This window comes from Pseudophryne corroboree, chromosome 8 (assembly GCF_028390025.1).
Source record: "Pseudophryne corroboree isolate aPseCor3 chromosome 8, aPseCor3.hap2, whole genome shotgun sequence".
Lineage (NCBI taxonomy): Eukaryota > Metazoa > Chordata > Amphibia > Anura > Myobatrachidae > Pseudophryne > Pseudophryne corroboree.
In genome coordinates, this window is record NC_086451.1 from 59,029,508 (window position 1) to 59,048,890 (window position 19,383).

The 19,383-nt window shown below is 46.4% G+C and overlaps 1 protein-coding gene across 2 annotated transcripts in view; it reads left to right on the forward strand.

Moving 5' to 3' along the window:
• Positions 1-2,619: 2,619 nt before the first annotated feature.
• Positions 2,620-19,383, forward strand: part of PTGES (prostaglandin E synthase) — an 81,479-nt gene continuing 64,715 nt past the window's right edge. The window contains exons 1-2 of one of the 2 annotated variants that reach the window (XM_063936464.1): positions 2,620-2,818; positions 13,910-13,992. In XM_063936464.1, coding sequence (XP_063792534.1) covers positions 2,714-2,818; positions 13,910-13,992 — 188 coding nt within the window. In that variant the 5' untranslated portion in view covers positions 2,620-2,713. The remainder of the gene's footprint in view (positions 2,819-13,909; positions 13,993-19,383) is intronic. The other variant, XM_063936463.1, reaches the window with a different exon arrangement.

Genomic DNA, 19,383 nt, shown 5'->3' on the forward strand with positions numbered 1-19,383 from the left:
TGCTTTGAAGTCAGATATCTCCGGTTCCCCAGGGCCGATTTTCAAAAATCTGGTACCCCTGGAAAGAGGGGACCCTCAGCTATCAGCCTAGGGCCCTTATACTCCTGGGGCCCTTGGGCAAGAGCCCATTGAGCCCATACGAAAAGACGGCCCTGGCAATAACAGGTTTTCTATTGCTATATAAGCGGTGATATGAAACACATGTACCATCTATTGTTAATAAATAAGTCGTAAAACTCAATATTGACAGCAAAACTCCTGAGGGCATAATGTTGAATTGGAGCTTAAGATGGCTTGTGTAGCATAAATCATGCATGTAGGATGCAGTTAATTTGCCGGCTGTCGGGATCCTGGCAGTTAGGATACCAACGCCGGAATCCTGACCACCAACAATGCCGACAGACGGAATTCCGGCAAACAGGGGCTATTCCCACTCGTGGATGTCCACGACACCGGTAGAGTGGGAATAGAACCTGTGGTGAGCGCAGCGAGCCACTGGGCCCACAAGGGGCTCTTTGCGCTCACCCCGCTGCCTGCATATTGGCTGCCAGGATGCTGATGTCGGTATACTGACGGCCGGCATCCCGGCCGCCGGCAAATCATACTGAACCCATGCATGCTTACTTTTTTTATCCCTTCTCCAGGAAATCTTGGTCCAAATCCATGCGGGAAGTGTGGTAGCGTCATCATGTATATTATTAATATTTACTTACATAGCATCAGCATATTTGCATATTCCATCGAGCTTTACAAATAGGAACAAAGAGTAATAAACAAGACTGGCTAATAACAGACAGACATAGAGGTAGGAGGGCCCTGCTCGCAAGCTTACACTCTATAGGGAAATAGGCACAAGGATAAGTGCGCTATATTGGATACTGGCCCAGACAGATTGCAGAGGTTCTAGTATGATCCAGTCACACAGCAACGTTGGCCTGAGGTCAGTGGGACGTGTGATTGTAGAAAGAGAAAATAGGTAAAGTGTGGTCTGTGTAAAAGTAACTGGGTAGACTAGCTCATGGAGGTTATGTGGGCGGGTCTGGAATGTGATGAGCTTGCCTGAAGCAATGAGTTTTCAGGGAACGCTTGAAGGTTTGAAGACTAGAGGAAACTCGCTCTCACCCGCTGCTCTGCTTAGTAACGCAAGTAGTGAATAAATTCCATGCGCATGTGCGTGGTGTCTGCTTGTGGGACTGGGCGCATTGCCAGCAGCTCCCACAGTGACGAAAACAGAAGGTGTGGCTCACGGGCACAGCATTTCCCACAAAGCCATACCCCCTTTGCAGGCGCAGTGGTGCCGATTTCAATTATCAAGAAGGCGGAAGGTAGGCCAATGCAGACTTGTGTGTATCCCGCATTTACACCTCCTTATAACTGAAAAGATGGAACCCTGGAGATATAGGGGGTTATTCCGAGTTGATCGCACGTAGCAACTTTTTGCTGCTCATGCAATCAACTTGACGCCGCCTATGGGGGAGTGTATTTTAGCATAGCAGGGCTGCGATCGCTTGTGCAGCCCTGCTATGCTAAAAAAGTTTCCTACAAAACAAGACCAGCCCTGCAGCTACTTACCAATGTTGACGGATCCAGCGATGAAGGTCCCGGCTGTGACGTCAGACATCCGCCCTCCAAACACCTGGACACGCCTGCGTTCGCCTTACCACATCCAGGAAACAGTGAGTAGACGCCCCGATCCTCCTTCCCGCTATCAATCTTCTTGCGAACGGGCCTGCGATCGCTTTCTACTGTACTGGCGTCATTGCCCGGCAACTGCCGTCGCTGGGCAATGACGCATGTGCACAATGAGAGCACCGAGCAGCCGCGGTTCCAACCCGTTCGCACCGCAGCGAAGAACCGGAATGACCCCCAAAGTGCATGTAAATACAGCATGAGCACAGTAGGTGTGTGTTCATGCAAATGCAGGTAAGGGTGGGTTCATGCAAAGGAGACGCCTGTATACCTGCAGAAACGTGTATACGGCTGTAAGGCACCATATCTATTGCACCTGCTACAGGGCAGGCACAAATACAAGCTAATGTTGATAACTTTGAGTAAACCGAGCATAAATGTGCTGCAGAAGTGGCGTCAGACCCATCTCGGGTGTAAAGTAAACCGTTCTGCATACGGGCGACAGGAAATATGCTATTTTTAAATGACGTGCATTTTTCTGAGCAGTTTAAGCCCATCTGTGACTAACTCAGCATAGATCGTAAGAGAAATGCTGAGTACTGCTAAAGAGAAGTTGTACTGTGCTCGTGTTATTTGAAAACTAACGGGCATTCTCCGGAACAGATCTTTAGCTATCAGACTCCCCAGGAAATCAAGGGCAGATGGATAATACTGAGAGATGCCGGATGATCAGGCACCTGGCTGCTGTTTGTATAAGTGCTGCTGACATCAGGAATTCCTGGAAAACTTAGCATAGCACATTACAGCGGGGATGTCTCATATACTACTGAATGGTAACTTGAAAATGTGAATTTATTCCGATAGGTCGACTTGTAATCAGTAATATTTCCAGCCTACAGTAGATTAGTTTATAGATCTTTTTTTTAGACATAATCTTGGTTTGTTCTGTGGTCACAGCTGAATTTACTCTTTTTCTTTGGTCAATAAACCACTCCTTCTGTTTCCTCTCTTCCCTCCCTCTACTGCTGTCTGAGATTCACATTCACACTACTGTGTGGCTGCTGCACTCATTCCGGCTAGCAAGATGGAAAATGAGGTCTTTCTGTCCTTCGTGTTCTACAGTACTCTCCTGATCCTGAAAATGTACATCTTGGCTATAATCACTGGTCAGATCCGGCTGCGGAAAAAAGTAAGTGGCACATTCTTTTTCATGATCCAAATGTAGTGTCGTGTGTCTGTGGTGAGGCAGGTAACTGAGAACCGCTTCATCGCAAGGGGTTAAACTTTCTCTGAAAAGTTTATAACACTTGTAATTCCCCCAGGGCTGACACTGAAGCCAGGACTGCATAGTTCTAGTTGATCAGCTTAGTCTCAGGAGTTAAAACATTCCTTACTGTGACTATCTTTCTTATGGTAAAAATAAAAGTTAATATAATGCCCACCAATACATAGTGTTCTATGTGACCGTTTCCCTTGGAAAGCAATTGGTTAAAAATATATCAACAACAAATTGGTGAAACCGTGAGGTGTGTATGTGTGGGCTGAATTGTGGAAATTATACAGGTGTTAACTCTTTAGTAACCAGCCGTCTACAAATCATTTAATTCGGAGATGCCTGTGGTACCCAATGTATGACGATTATATTGTCTGTGTGCTGATTCTGAAACGATTGCAACATAAGTGACAAGCAGATATTGCTGCCTGCTGTACCACATGCATGACCTAGATCTTTATTGCAACTGTCCTTGAGGAGATGTCAGTTTTGCAGCCATCCTCTACTGCAATCTTGGTACTCTGAAACGTTCTCCAATCCTGTGCGCTGCTGTGTGATATGTATGTACCGTAAGTGTCCTTGATTCGTCCCACTTCCAGTAAGCCACAGCATGTTTTCTGGATACACTTGTTTATTGCCTCACGATTTAATCTTGGAAACAGGAATATGCAGGATATCTTAAATTTAATTGGCATTTGAGTGCCTACATGTAGAAATACTAGCCTACATAGCTTCTGCCACAAATCTCTGACCCCAGATAACTTGAGAATTCCACAATCAGATGATCAAATGAAAGCACCTATGCAGGTCACTCGCTCACCTGTGTTATACTGTGCTCACTCCTGTGGGTTCCCCAAGAGCTGGATGTGATCGTAGCTTGCAGAAGACGGTGCTGACTCTGTGCAGGTGATAGAGAGGCGGGGGACATGTTGGTGGCTGCAGGCTCTTCATGCATCACCTGTTGTCATGCGTTATTCCGCCTCTCATGTGCTGACATTCTAATCTCTGGCTCCCAGGCCTTTGGTTCACATATTACAACAAAAGGTCAGATTACATTCTCTGGGAGGTAAAGTGGGGCGTAGTGTATGGAGTTATGGGGTTGAGACGGGAGATTCTATTCAGCCTTAAGCAAGGTCATAGCAACATCCAGTGCTGTAACTAAGCATTTTAGCGCTGTGTGCAAGAAACAACATTGGCGCCCCCCCCCCCCCCCCCCCCCCATGGAAGATAGGAGCAGTGCGCGCGGAAAATATATAGGGGCGTGGCTTCATGGGGAAGGGGCGTGGCCACAAATGAATAGCAATTCATACTACGGTGCACAGTAGTCTCCATTATTCAAATTACGCTGCACAGTAGCGCCACTACACCAGGTAGAGCCCCTTTTATACATTACAGCAGACAGCGTCCCCCTTTTTACACATTACAGCAGACAGTCCCCCTTTTTACACATTGCGGCAGATGGTCCCCCTTTTTACACATTGCGGCAGATGGTCCCCCTTTTTACACATTGCGGCAGCCGGTCCCCCTTTTTACACATTGCGGCAGCTAGGCCCCCTTTTTACACATTGCGGCAGCCTGTCCCCCTTTTTACACATTGCAGCAGCCAGGCCCCCTTTTTACACATTGCGGCAGCCAGTCCTCCTTTTTACACATTGCGGCAGCCAGGCCCCCTTTTTACACATTGCGGCAGACGGTGTCCCCCAGAGAGAGAGAGAGAGAGAGAGAGAGAGAGATATACTTACCTTCTCCCCGCTGACAGGCTCCTCGTGCTGCATCTCCCTCTGTGCAGTGTGCAGGCATCGGACAAGGAGGAGGAGGAGGGAGGGGGGCTGGAGCCGCAGCAGCGATATGTCATTGGTAGTAAGCGCCGCTGCAGCATCCCCCTCTCCTTCCGTATTGGTTGGCTGGCGCTGCTGTGGATGCTGGGATGGAGGAACCGCATCCCAGCATCCACAGCAGCGCCGGGCAGCCTATACGGAAGGAGAGGGGGATGCTGCAGCGGCGCTTACTACCAATGAAATAGCGCTGCTGCGGCTCCAGTCCCCCTCCCTCCTCCTCCTTCTCACCTGCCTCCGGCGCTGCTCTCTCCTCCAGCTGCGCTGTGTGCCAAGCCCACTTGGCACACACGTAGTTACGGCCCTGGCAACATCTCTCACAGACTAGTATAACTAAAGAGGAATCAATCACAATCTAGTTATTTGTCTAACGTGTGTTTAAGTATACATATAGCGCCTCTCAGATAATATGCCCTTTTGTAGTTAATAATAATAAATAAAATTATTATTATTAGGCGCTTATCTTCAGGAGGACTCTTGATCGACCTTTTCTGGACTGACTGAATCCATTTTTGGTCTCCGTTATATTAATTCACTGTCAAAAAGTGATCTACAAATAGCTGTGCATTGGCTCCTGCCTTTCTGCACCAGTCCAGCATACAGATGGTATCTTATATATGATTTATTATTACATCACATGTATGATGACTGGTTACATACTCACTGGTCGTAAGATGAGACCGCTGTTCTCGCTACCAGCTACGGGTCATACTCTATACTTGATGACTTTCTGCCTGCTCCCTTCCCCGCTAAACAATGCCCACATTGTAAAGTGACGATTCTGCGCGAATCTTGTCATCACCCTGACTAATTTTGATCTGGTGGCCGGCGGCCGCAGAAGCGAGTGGGGAACATCATGGGGGGTTTGTGGTAGGGTGGGTGTAGGCTGACTGCAGGAGACTTGCACACTTTTCCGGAGGGCTGGGAGTGGCACCTGATTTTCATGGATGTGTATGAAATTTGGGTTCTTTGAACACTTTGATGAAAATCGAGACTTTGGTTTTCACAGGTTGTGGCGTAACCAGGGCCGGCGACAGGAGCGGCCCCAAGGATATGCCGCTTAGTGCCCGGCATTTATGCGAGCTGTCTTGTCCAAATAGGGCAGTGAGCTGTAGGTGGTGTGGGTCTAGCCTCAGAGTGACGGTAACCTCTCACACAAAGTGACTCTGGCCAGGATTCCCGTGCCCTGTGACGGCTTCTTCAGAGGGGTTATGAGGGCCACATGGTTCCTGTTGTGCGGTGTTCAGGTTTGGATACTTTGGAGCGCAGCGCAAGTGAGTCTCTCCTCAGGGAAAGTGTATGGGTGAGGGGATACAGGCCTTTGGGATAGGATGGGGAGCTGGGAATGCAGCATGGAGTCATTGGGGAGAGACAAACTGTGGGGTGTATATAAGGAAGGAGAGAGGGAGCCACATATATATTTATATATGTGTGTGTGTGTGTGTGTGTGTGTGTGTGTGTGTGTGTGTGTGTATGTATGTGTATATGTATGTATATATATATATATATATATATATATATATATATATATATACACACACACATTTATTTATTAACAGTATCTTTTATAGTGCAGCAAATTCCATTGCGCATTTATATATACAGATATATATATAGCGTTTGCCTCTGGGGCACCAGCAAGTGATGACATCTAAAGTATACCGTGGACCAGGGCCGGATTGCCTATCTGGCACCATCTTCCCGGTGATCTCTTTGGGAAGATAGTGCCGCGCATACTGTAGAAAGGAAAGACTCTGGCACTGTGCTCCTTGCTCTCTAGTGGCCAGAGTCATCTTCCCAAATATCACTAGGAAGACGGCACTGGCCGGGGAGGAGGGACCGCCTTCCTGTTCAAGTATGGTAGAAAGTGGTGGAATCCCCCCCCCCCCCTTCCCCCCGTGTTAAAATGATTGCACCCCCCTGGCCCCACAATTATTTTATTTATAGAAGTATTTTTATAGTGGGTGTGGTATGGTATGCCGGCGGTCGGGCTCCCGGCGACCAGCATACCGGCGCCGGGAGCCCAACCGCCGGCTTACCAACAGTGTGGCGAGCGCAAATGAGCCCCTTGCGGGCTCGCTACGCTCGCCACGCTGCGGGCACAGTTATTTTATTCTCTCTCCAGGGGGGTCGTGGACCCCCACAAGGGAGAATAAGTGTTGGTATGCCGGCTGTCAGGATTCCAGCGCCGGTATACTGTGCGCCGGAATCCCGACAGCCGGCTTACTGAAGACCACCCTTTATAGTAACAGACATTGGTGCAGATGTATTAAGCCTGGAGAAGTGATAAGTGCAAGGTGATAATGCACCAGCCAATCAGCTCCAATATGTAAATTAACCGTTAGGAGGTGATTGGCTGGTGCATTATCATCTTCCACTTATCACTGCTTTATCACTACTCCAGGCTTAATACATCTGTCCCCCTTTTTAATAGTGATGAGCGGATTCGGTTTTTAAGACACCCCCCCTTTACAGGGTCCCGGCGTGGATCTCTACGCCCCTGCCTGCAGTAGCACAAATAACCATCAGGTTAGTCTGGCATGCATAGTAACCAAAGGGCTGGGGTATCTATTAGAGATCATGTGCCACAGATGACATCCCACCACTGTATGCTTAAGTGATCTCTGAGACTCCAAGGCATTCTTTGGGCGCAAGGCTGCATGACGTTAGGACAGGGCTGCATGTGACAAGGACAGTATTATAATATGAGGAGACAAGCAGAAGGCCAGTGACTGAGAACTGAGATCATGGAAAGCGCAGGGTCCTCCAACAGCACAAAGTTATGATACTGTCTAATCTATATATAACACTTGTTCGAAAAACAGTTGCAAGCTGTAATTTGTGTCTCCTGGGAAGTCCCAGAAATAGACTTTCAGAGCTTCCTTCCACATATACCAGGCTGTGGTTGTCCCTTATTGCCGCAACGAATGCAGGTTTTAAAGATTTGTCCCTGAAAATTGTTATCTCTGGATAAGTCCCAATTTTTAGTCATGACCATCTGCATGGTCCAATGTTCCCGTATTTGTACATCAGATTATATTCTCACTCTTGCTGTTCACCTTTGTATGGGATTCACAAGTTTATATACTGTACTGTATATTTACAATGTGATATTATAACCAAATTCAGTTTTGTGATCTCCATAGACCGCAAAGTGTCTTTGGGAACTATAATAATTTATTTATATAATAATGTTATTTATATAGCGCTCTTTCTCCAATAAGACTCAAGGCGCTTAACAGATCCATAGCATAATATAGTACAGAAAATAATAAAGTACATTTTCATAAAATACAGAAGCATGAAGATACTAAAAGGGACACTATGGAAATGCTTGAGTAAACAGGAAAGTCTTGAGTCTACTTTTGAAGGATTCTATAGTTGGCGCCTCTCGCACTGTGCGGGGAAGTGAGTTCCATAGAGTCGGAGCCGCATGACTAAAAGCTCGACCCCCAGATGAATTATGGGAGATTCTAGGTACTGCTAAAAGTCCTTCATCTACAGATCGCAGTAATCGAGTGGGGCAGTATGGGGTCAGAAGCTGCTTCAAGTACTTTGTGCCCTGGTTATGTAATGCTTTGAAGCTCAATAAGCCAATCTTGAAGATGATTCGCCATCTTACAGGCAGCCAGTGAAGGGAGTAGAGGATGGGTGTTATGTGGCTAGAACGGGGCTGGTCGGTTCACAGCCTGGCAGCTGCATTTTGTAACATCAGCAGGTGGTGTCATTCTTTTGCTGGGAGACCAAGGTAGAGGGCATTACAGTAGTCTAATCGAGATGATACAAATGCATGGATGACTTTTGGCAGATCATTTGAGGGAATTAAGTACTTTGGGGGTGATTCTGACCTGATCGTAGATGTGCTAAATTTAGCACATCTACAATCAGTTTCACTGACATGCGGGGGGCCGCCCAGCACAGGGCAAGTCTGCCTCACATGTCAGGCCATAACACCCCCCCTTTCCCGGACGGATACGAAAGCAATGCTTTTGCACCCGCCAAGTAACTCCCTACCTGCGGCAGGTGGCTACCCACCGCGTTCTGGGTCACAGCAACTGCGTGACTTCATGCTGCCGCCACGGCCCACCCCCGCTACAGTCCGGACACACCTGTGTTGTCCGGACCGCGGCCAACCAACGGCGTTCTAACCAGTGGCTTCACAAGGTAGGTGCGGGGGGTGTGGCCCGCACCCAGGTATCACCCTCCGAGGGGTGACACCAAAGTGCCAGCTCCTGCTCAGTGACAGAAGCCGGGCGCTGCACTGTAACATTACGTGCAGCAACCCAGCTTCTGTCACCGTGTATGAGCAGGCAACAGAGACACGCTAGTCTTCGGGGGCAGCACACAACTCCCGGAGTGACGAAAACGCGGGTTGGGGTGCTTAGCCACGCCCCTCCAGTGAAGTCACACCCCTCACACGGGTCACCCATTTAACCACACCCCATTTTGTGAAGCCACACTCCTTTCACGGCCGCACCAGGTGAAAAAAGAGGTGAGTGACGCCTCTGGTTCTAATGCTGTTGGCACGCCCCCTCCCGCCCCATGACTCTGCCTGCCAATCAGCAATTAGCAACCGGATGTGAATGCGCAGTGTGGTCACTGCGTGTACGCACAACGCTTAGGGATTCAGAGTGCGATCGCTGTCAGTGCAGCGATCGGCTCTGAATTAGGTCCTATATTTAGTTGTTTGCAACTGTTGACACTGATGCATTTACTACATGTGCCTATTTGAGCAGATCCAGAAAACATGTACTGTTTGCAAAGGAGTGGGGATCACTTCGGGCAGATTTGAGAACCCCCGTGTGAGGGCAAGTTATATTTGTGATGTTATTATCATGCATGGACAATGCTGTAGAAAATTATAGAAAATAGGTAGATTGGTCGTTCCTACCTATCCTGATGTTTCTGGTTTATTGCACATTCCAAATGTTGCCGGTGTTTGCAAGGTTGTCCTAATTTATGTCCCCCGATAGGTCTTGGTGTGTGGCTTGGTCACATACGGGATATCTGGGCAGATTACAGACATGTGGTGTTCAGATTGGGCCCATCCAAATTTTGTAATAACATAATTACTCACAGAGCAGTAATACTTTGTTCCTGTCCTGCAGATGACCCCTTCTATCTGCAGGATTAGGCACAGGGGAATTTTTGGTTAATTAAAGTGATTATTTTATCGTGGAAAAAAAAAACTGCAGTGAAGCTTTGTGTACTGAATCAAAAGCTATTACGTTTGCATGATAACACAAGCAGTGCAAGTAAGCTGTGTTTAATGTTATCTGCAAGAGAACTGATTAGAAATTGTGTGTGGCTGTGATGAAGTGAAAGAAAACAGATGTGCAGGGAGGACTGGATTTTCCTCACACCCTCTACGCTCATAAAAAAATAAAAAAAATAAAACACTGGTGGCCAATCTCCACACCTTCTCCATCTTTGCTGGTTTCCAGTTACTGATGTGCCATGGTCTTGTGTAAGGGAAGCTCCACAGGAAGCTGAACTGTGGGGGATCCCGTCTGAAGATCGACACTGCCTAGGCCGACAATGTGTAGGTCAACCACTATAGGTCGACAGTCACTAGGTCATCAGGGTTTCTAGGTCGACAGGTCAAAAGGTCGACATGAGTTTTTCACGTTTTTCCCCCCCTTTTTTTTAACTTTTTCATACTTAACGATCCACGTGGACTACGATTGGAACGGTAATCTGTGCCGAGCGAAGCGGTAGCGATGCGAGGCTCCTTGCCCAAAGCATGGCGAGCGAAGCGGTGCACTAATTGGGGTTCGTCACCGTACACAGAAAACGACGCAAAAAAACAAACAAACAAAACCCCTTATGTCGACATTTTAACCTGTCGACCTAGAAACCCTGTCGACCTTCAAACCCTGTCGACCTATAGTGGTCGACCTAAACATTGTCGACCTGATGATCCACATCCCCCCTAGAAGGCTCATTGCAATGCAGACAGTGGTGTGTCTGTATCTTATGGAGGGTATCCGGTCTCTAGGTCAACCACTATTGGTCGACATGCATTAGGTTGACATGGTTACTAGGTCTTCATGTTCCAGGTTGACATGACAAAAGGTTGACATGAGTTTTTTTTTCAATTTTTTTTTTTTTTACTTTTTCATACTTTACGATCCACGTGGACTACAATTGGGAACGATAACCTGTGCCGAGCGCAGTGGTAGTGGAGCGAGCGCACCTTGCCCGAAAGCGAGCCATGCAAGGGGACACAATGTACTAATTCGGGTTCCCCGTCACTCTACGAAGAAAACGACACCAAATGCCCCCCCCCCCCCCCCCAAAAAAAAACCATGACGACCTTTTGTCATGTCGACATTGTTCATGTCGACCTAATGCGTGCGTCGACATATCTCAGGTGCCGACCTAGTTACTGTCGACCAATAGTGGTTGACCCTATAATCCACACCCCTTATGGAGATGCGTAGGGGTGACAGCATCACACAGTTTCTGAGAATATTAGGTATCTAGTTATGCAGATGATGCGCTAAAACCGGTATTGTCACTTATTGGCTGCTGGCAATGGGTTGTAGCAGAGCCATAGAGAGGAACGCAGGGCTCGGTACTGCATGTGGGCGTGGTCTAAATAAGGGGTATGTCCACATCCCCTAGACTTGGTCCCACCGAAGTTGTCAGTGGAAAGATGTGGAGGAGGAGCAGTTACCTGCTTCCTAGATCAAGGTAAGGTGGACACTGGCCCCCACCAGGCCCCTCCAGAAAGCCCGGGTAATCAGTACCTCCTCCCTCAGCCACCCCCTCCCAGTGCCAATGTGTTGTAGTAAAATCTATTGGCTACACATGCACACCATAGTTGGAACCAGTAAGAACAGAGGAAAGCTGGCCTGGTGCTGTGAATGAGTCACAATTCTGGAAAACTTGGTTGAATATCTGTGTTATTATGCGTCTCAAAATATGATTGCCCACTACCAGGGCCGCCAAGAACAGCCACGGGTCTCGGTACTGACGGGGCATGGCCAAATCAGGTAGAGGTGGGCCACGCCCCCTAAAAATGCAGAAATAGTTTTTGCTGTGCTGGGGGCCACACAGGTGGACTATGTCCCCCTTAGCAGCTAACGGGTAGGGCCCCCACCTGACCCTCCAACAAGCCTAGGCATGGATAATTAGTACCTCCCCCCTCGTGGTATCCCAGACGGCTATATCCTGCATTTTTTCATATAGCAGAAAATTGTTAGTAGAACTCATTATTCTGTTCCATGTGTCTGCATGAATTAATAACTCATAAACTCAGAAAACTGGGTATGTTAGGAAATAAAGGCTTGATGGTGCGTGAAAATGACATTACAGAGTTACTGTATAATACCTAGTAAATCTTTACTCATATCCTGGAGGTATTACAAAACAGTTAATTGCTTTAGTCAATTTATTTACCTGGATATAGAAAGGCAATATCAACGGAAATATTTGACACTTATATCCCCCAGTTAGCAATGTGATTTTGCAATCAGTTTTATTTGTTGTTGTTTTTTTTTTTATAACTTGTGGTTATATCATTGAAATCTGTCATCATCTCTGTAGCACTATTGCAAACTGCAGCAACACTGTTTCAACAAAGTTATTATTATTTATAATGTAGGGGATAGTGAAAGGATGTGTATTCAGAGTTCACATCATTCTCAACCTGTTTTTGTTTCAGCAGAAGGCACAAAAAACGTAATCCTAATTTGCAAGTAATTTTATTATTGACTCGGGCATTTTAATCATTACAAAACAAAATGTGTAGGGTTCCCTTTTAGACAATTTCAATGCAGCTGTGCTTACGGCTTTTAAACTGTATATGTGTGTGTGTGTGTGTGTGTGTGTGTGTGTGTGTGTGTGTATGTATGTGTGTATATATATATATATATATATATATATATTCAGAAGAAATTAACCTGTCATTGCTAAACATCCACCATGTTGTCTTTCCATAGACCCTCCCAGGGGCAAACGCAGGATTTACTGGGAGAGGTTTCTGCATGGCTGGGAACCCAGAAACCCCCTCTGCGTGCGCTAATGCCTCCAAATAAAAAGGGTATCCGGATGATAGGTAGACACCATATGGCAAACCTGCATTAGGTCAAGAGGTACAAATTGTCAACATGCATTAAGGTTGACAGGTACAAAAGGCCAACGCGACAATGGTCAACACAAACGGTCAACACAAGTTTTTGGGATTTTTATGTACATGCTTTACATGTTTTCCCAATGTTTGACTTGTATACAGAACAAGGGCAAGGTGAATAAACATTGCTGCATTAGGAGTCCTAAGCACCAAATCAGCAGCGGGACGGCTGAACCCAAAGGTTTTGTGCTGTTGCTGGAAGTGGGAAGGTGATACTATAAGTGTAGGAAGGAAAAGCCCAAGAGGGAAAGGGCCCTGCTCGTGAGAGCTTACAATCTATAGTCCAATGGTAAGTGAGTTAGGAGCTAGCTATCAAGCTCTATGCTGTACAAGGTCCTGACATAATTTCTGGTTTGCTAAAAAGTCATACGGGGTCATTCCGAGTTGCTCGCTGGCTAGTTTTAGCAGCCGTGCAAACGCTATGCCGCCGCCCACTGGGGAGTGTACTTTAGCTTAGCAGAAGTGCGAACGCATGTGCAGCCGAGCTCTGCAAAAACAGTTTGTGCGGTTTCAGAGTAACTCTGAACCTACTCAGCGCTTGCGATCACTTCAGCCTATTCGTGTCTGGATTTGACGTCATACACCCTCCCAGCCACGCCTGCATTTTTTTCAGACACGCCTGTGTTTTTCCAAACCCTCCCTGAACATGGTCAGTTGACACCCAGAAACGCCCCCTACCTGTCAATCTTCTTGCGGCCGTCAGTGCAACTGAAAACTTTGCTAGAACCTGTGCACAACCACAACGGGCTTTGTACCCAAATGTGTCGCTCGTGCGCATTGCGGGGCATACGCAGAAATGCCATTTTTTAGCCTGATCGCTGCGCTGTGAACAACGGCAGCTAGCGATCAACTCGGAATGACCCCAATAGTTGTAACAACCTAAAACAAGAAGCGGAACTTTGAGGTTATGTGGTGTATGAGCTCACTCAGTAATGGCTGCAAGACACACATGTGCCAACAACCTGTATCTGATAAGGATGGAGTCCTAAATTCTGTCATAACTAATCTGTTGTATCGCAACGTTCTCTTCAACAGGCTTTTGCCAACCCGGAAGATGCTCTGAGACATGGAAGCATTGAATACTTCCGCGAGGATCCAGACGTAGAGCGATATCGGAGGTATGTCCGTCACACACCGGTTATATATTATAGATTTACCATCTTCTGCAATGTTTTGTTATTTTTTTATATATATATATATATATATATATATATATATATACACACACAGACGCTCACTTTTGCAAAAGAAAAGAGACCAGCACTCACGTTTTGATGATGAAAAGAAAAAAGGGGTTTATTCCTTACAGAAGAAACATCTGGACATGATCTTAGTACTAGTGCAAAAGTGAGTGTCTGTCTGTATCAATTTCCAGGACCCTGCACCACCAACATTTCAATTTTATTTTATTTTTACTGAGTGCTGTCATTCTGCTGTTTTAGATTTATTTATATATATATATATATATATATATATATAATATATATATATATAAAATATTAGTCTTTTTTCTTTTTTTTATAATCCTCTGAATTTATTGAGATTTCACTTATAAATTAGGGCACAAAATGGATAAGTGGAAGAGAACATACTGGTAAGGGGTGGGCAAACATGGGAGGCGTGGTCACGGGGTGGTCTTCAGGTTGCCGACTGTCGGGATCCCGGCGTACAGTATACCGGCGCCGGAATCCCGACAGCCGGCATACCGACAGATATTCTCCCTCGTGGGGGTCCACGACCCCCCTGGAGGGAGAATAAATAGCGTAGTGCGCCACCGTGCCCGCAGCGCGGCGAGTGCAGCGAGCCTGCAAGGGGCTCATTTGCGCTCGCCACGCTGTCGGTATGCCGGCATTCGGGCTCCCGGCGCCGGTATGCTGGTCGCTGGGAGCCCGGTCGCCGACATACCATACTACACCCGTGGTCACGTCCTTTCAGAAAAATGTATGATAAATTCTAAGTGCAAAGGGGGGCTTTTATCCCCCCCCCCCAATAAATGGCTCAGGATCCTGTTGGTCCCCTCAAAGAAGTCCAGGCCCAAGTAATTAATGTCAATTGCCTCCCCCCACCCGTGGTACAAAAGTGTCTCAGGTGACATCAATCACAACTGGGCGACAAATTGTGATGTCTGGCCCGACATATCGAGCAGCCGATTAGTACAGTAATTGTGTATAGCTTACTGAAGGGGACATGTACTAAGCAGTGATAAAAGTGGAAAAGTGAGCCAGTGGAGATGTTGCCCATGGCAACCAATCAGCACTGGCGTAACATTTATAATTTGCATACTATAAAAGTATACAGAGCAGCTGATTGGTTCCCTTTTGCAGCTTCTCCACTGGCTCACTTCTCCACTTTTATCACTGCTTAGTACATGTCCCCCTTATAATCGGCTCCTCGGATAGATGTTTTAAGTGTGTACCCAGGTGAGAGACTTGCAGTGAGGGAGACTGCTTACAAACTCTGAAGCATCATGGGTTGAATGCGAATGAGCGTAACAGAAGACTGTGTGGAAGGAAGGGATCTAAATAACAATAGGTGACGGTGTGACTAATACCCCTTTTCCACTTACGAGCACGGGTCGCAGCCGGGAGCCTGACACGGGAGCTGCCCCCTGCTGCGACCCGTGCTCGGCCCCTTTCCCATCAGCAGTCACAACCCGGCATATGCCGGGTTGGTGACGCGGCAGGGGTGGCGCAGGGAGATCACATGATCTCCCAGCGCCGCCCTTCCATACAGTGTAAACGGGAGCCGTGTCGCATCGACACGGCTCCCGTTTACACTACAACCCTACCCGGATCATTCCCGTGTCCTACCCAGGTAAATAGCCGGGTAGGATTCACGGGTCACTTGATCCGGGTTTACCCTTTTCCACTTGCAAAAAACACGGATAAATGCGCGCCCCCGTGCATTTACCCGTGTTTTTTGAGCTAGTGGAAAAGGGGTATTGGCACTATTTATGTCCAGCTGTAATACTCCATTGTTTAGGAATACAATAACTGCCAAAGTATCTAATTCTTCCTGTAAATTTATATTCATTTATAATTATTGCAATTTTTTTTGCTTTTTGGTGCTTGCCTTTAAAAATATTGAGATATTTTATCCCCTCTGTACAGTGCAGTGGCTTATCTACAATGGGTGCAATGCACCATTGGCATTTTTATAATGGGTGCAGTGGGTGCTGTGCACACGGGCCCCTGGGGGGGTTCCAGGGGGGCCCACACCGCACCTTTTGCACCCATTTTAATACTTACCTTTCCGGAGTCCAGCGCCGGGAGCTGCGATCGCGGTGAAAATCGTCGCCAAAATTGCTACAGCGCCGTGCAGAGGAGGGGGCCCACCCGGAGGTGCACACGGGCCCCCTCCTCTGTAGAAACGCCCCTGCAATGCACCCATCTTTTTAATATTCCTGCATGTGGCGGCTGCCATTTTCCTGGTGTCTTGTGCTTGTGCAGTAGAAAAATCTCAGGGAAAATGGCCACCGAAGACGGGTGGCACTGTTTATTAGTTCTCCTAGCGCTGAGTCTTTTGCACTGCCTACTACAGAGGAGGGGGTACGGTCGGAGACTGAACACAGGCCCCTTCCTTTATTAGTACGCCCCTGGTGCAGCGTGTGTTTTGTTAAGGCACATGGGGGAGTAAAAGGTATAAACTGTTGCCTACTTTTTCAATCTATGCCAGCCAGCAGGCCATTCTTATTTAATCCTCCAATCATCTAGTCAAATTGTTCCCTCCCCCAGAACACAGAGCACTTAGACCATAGTACTTCATTACACAGAGAAACTCAATATCCCACCATGTCTGAGAAGAATTACTTCCTGGCAAGCATAAATGTTAAACGCAATGCCAACACCCACAGCATGAAGCAATCTGCAGTGAAATGTTATTTTTCCAAAAGCTATAGTGTAATCTAATATTCCACTCCCCTGGCTTCATTGTTACACTTACTGGCATTACTGTAATATTAACAGCAGACTAGTGCATCTTAATTGTAACAAACTTGGTGACTCTCTGGACAATGGTCAGTATTACACTATGGGGGGTATTCAATTAGTAACGTTTCTTCGATCAGTTGAAAAAACTGCACTTTCCGCCCGTTTGTAGGTGGTCTAATTCACATTCAACCTATTCAAAGCCTGTTCTGATTTTTTCGACTTGTTGAAAAATTTGGCCGGGCGATAAACCATGTGGATCGGCAAATTTGCCGCCAATCCACGTGCTTTGATGAAATTGCAGGTGTTTTCGGCAATTTATTTTTTTTGTCCATTTTCGCCCATGCCGATTTCGGAAAAAAAAATCAAAAAGGCATGGCGAAACGGAGCACAAAACTGTTGAAAACGCCCGCTATTGAATACGATACATTCAAATTAGTACCGATTTTCCGACTGTCGGAAAACTCGGCACTGATTGAATATCCCCCTATGTGCTTATATTAGCAGGTATTTTTTGTTTTTATTTAATTAAGGCAGTGTAAACTTTGCAAGGGAACATGTGAGAGACATCAAAGTCCTCTGAATACGTTTACATCTCTCTTATTGAAAAGCCACCTATACCTAATGTAAAAGCAGTTGACTATCAGAGATGCTGACCACGCCCCTGCCAGGCAGCACCATAGGTTCACACTGAATCAGAGGATGTAGTCGTGCCCCCTCCTGTGCCACACACCCAGCACCAAGGGCCGCATCACTGATCTGCCACCTCCACAGAGCACCTTTTTCCCAGCGCCCAACGTTTATGTCTCAGCTGTGGTGTATTATTTCATGGCGGTTATGGTGTTAGTCTCCTTAGCAGTATTATATAACATATTATTGCTGGCTCAGGTGTGATTCACTGTGTAGTATTGCAAGGTAGAATAGAGCTATATTTGATATGATTTCTCTCTGTAGTATTACAAGGCAAGGTATTGCTTGCATTGGTGTGATTCACTCTATAGTATAACAAGGCAGGGTACCACTGGTATTGGTGTGATTCACTTTATAGTATAACAAGGTAGGGTACTGCTGGTATTGGTGTGATTCACTCTATAGTATAACAAGGCAGGGTACCACTGGTATTGGTGTGATTCACTTTATAGTATAACAAGGCAGGGTACCGCTGGCATTGGTGTGATTCACTCTATAGTATACCAAGGCAGGGTACCACTGGTATTGGTGTGATTCACTTTATAGTATAACAAGGTAGGGTACTGCTGGTATTGGTGTGATTCACTCTATAGTATAACAAGGCAGGGTACCACTGGTATTGGTGTGATTCACTTTATAGTATAACAAGGCAGGGTACCGCTGGCATTGGTGTGATTCACTCTATAGTATACCAAGGCAGGGTACTGCTGGTATTGGTGTGATTCACTCTATAGTATAACAAGGCAGGGTATTGCTTGCATTGGTGTGATTCACTCTATAGTATAACAAGGCAGGGTACCACTGGTATTGGTGTGATTCAGTTTATAGTATAACAAGGCAGGGTACAGAGGCAGAACTCTGGGAGGCAACGGAGTCATCTGCCGCCGGGCTCCTGCTCTGAAGGGGGGCACCTCTCCTCCCATTCTGTGACACCATTGAATTAAGTTAATTGATAGCGGTCGCTGTCTTTTCAGTGGCCGACTTCCTCACTGGTCCCTGCACCTTGCAAATCACACCCTCTTTATTATACTGAATATACACATTTTACAAGTGTCATACCCAGGATTAGAAACCACAACCTATTATACTGGAAGCAGACGCCTTGCTGATGAAGCTGTTTGCTCCTGTGTAGGAAATATGAGAATTTTAACTATATGAAGATACTTCTCTGACAATTACACGTAACTTCATATAGTTAGAATTCTCATGCTTCCTCTACAGGAGCAAATACCTCCATCAGTAAAGGGTCTGCTGTCAGTGTAACAGGTCATGGGATCTAATCCTGGGTATGACTGCTAAGAAATGTGTGATTTAAAATAAAAGACAATCAAATGTTTAAATACAGTATATACATTTTTTTTTCAGAACACTCCATACACACACTATTTATATATGTATGTGTGTGTGTGTGTGTGTGTGTGTGTATATATATATATATATATATATATATATATATATATATATATATATATATAAAGAATTTACTTACCGATAATTCTATTTCTCATAGTCCGTAGTGGATGCTGGGGACTCCGAAAAGACCATGGGGAATAGCGGCTCCGCAGGAGACTGGGCACAAAAGTAAAAAGCTTTAGGACTACCTGGTGTGCACTGGCTCCTCCCCCTATGACCCTCCTCCAAGCCTCAGTTAGGATACTGTGCCCGGACGAGCGTACACAATAAGGAAGGATTTTGAATCCCGGGTAAGACTCATACCAGCCACACCAATCACACCGTACAACTTGTGATCTGAACCCAGTTAACAGCATGATAACAGAAGGAGCCTCTGAAAAGATGGCTCACAACAACAATAACCCGATTTTTGTAACAATAACTATGTACAAGTAATGCAGACAATCCGCACTTGGGATGGGCGCCCAGCATCCACTACGG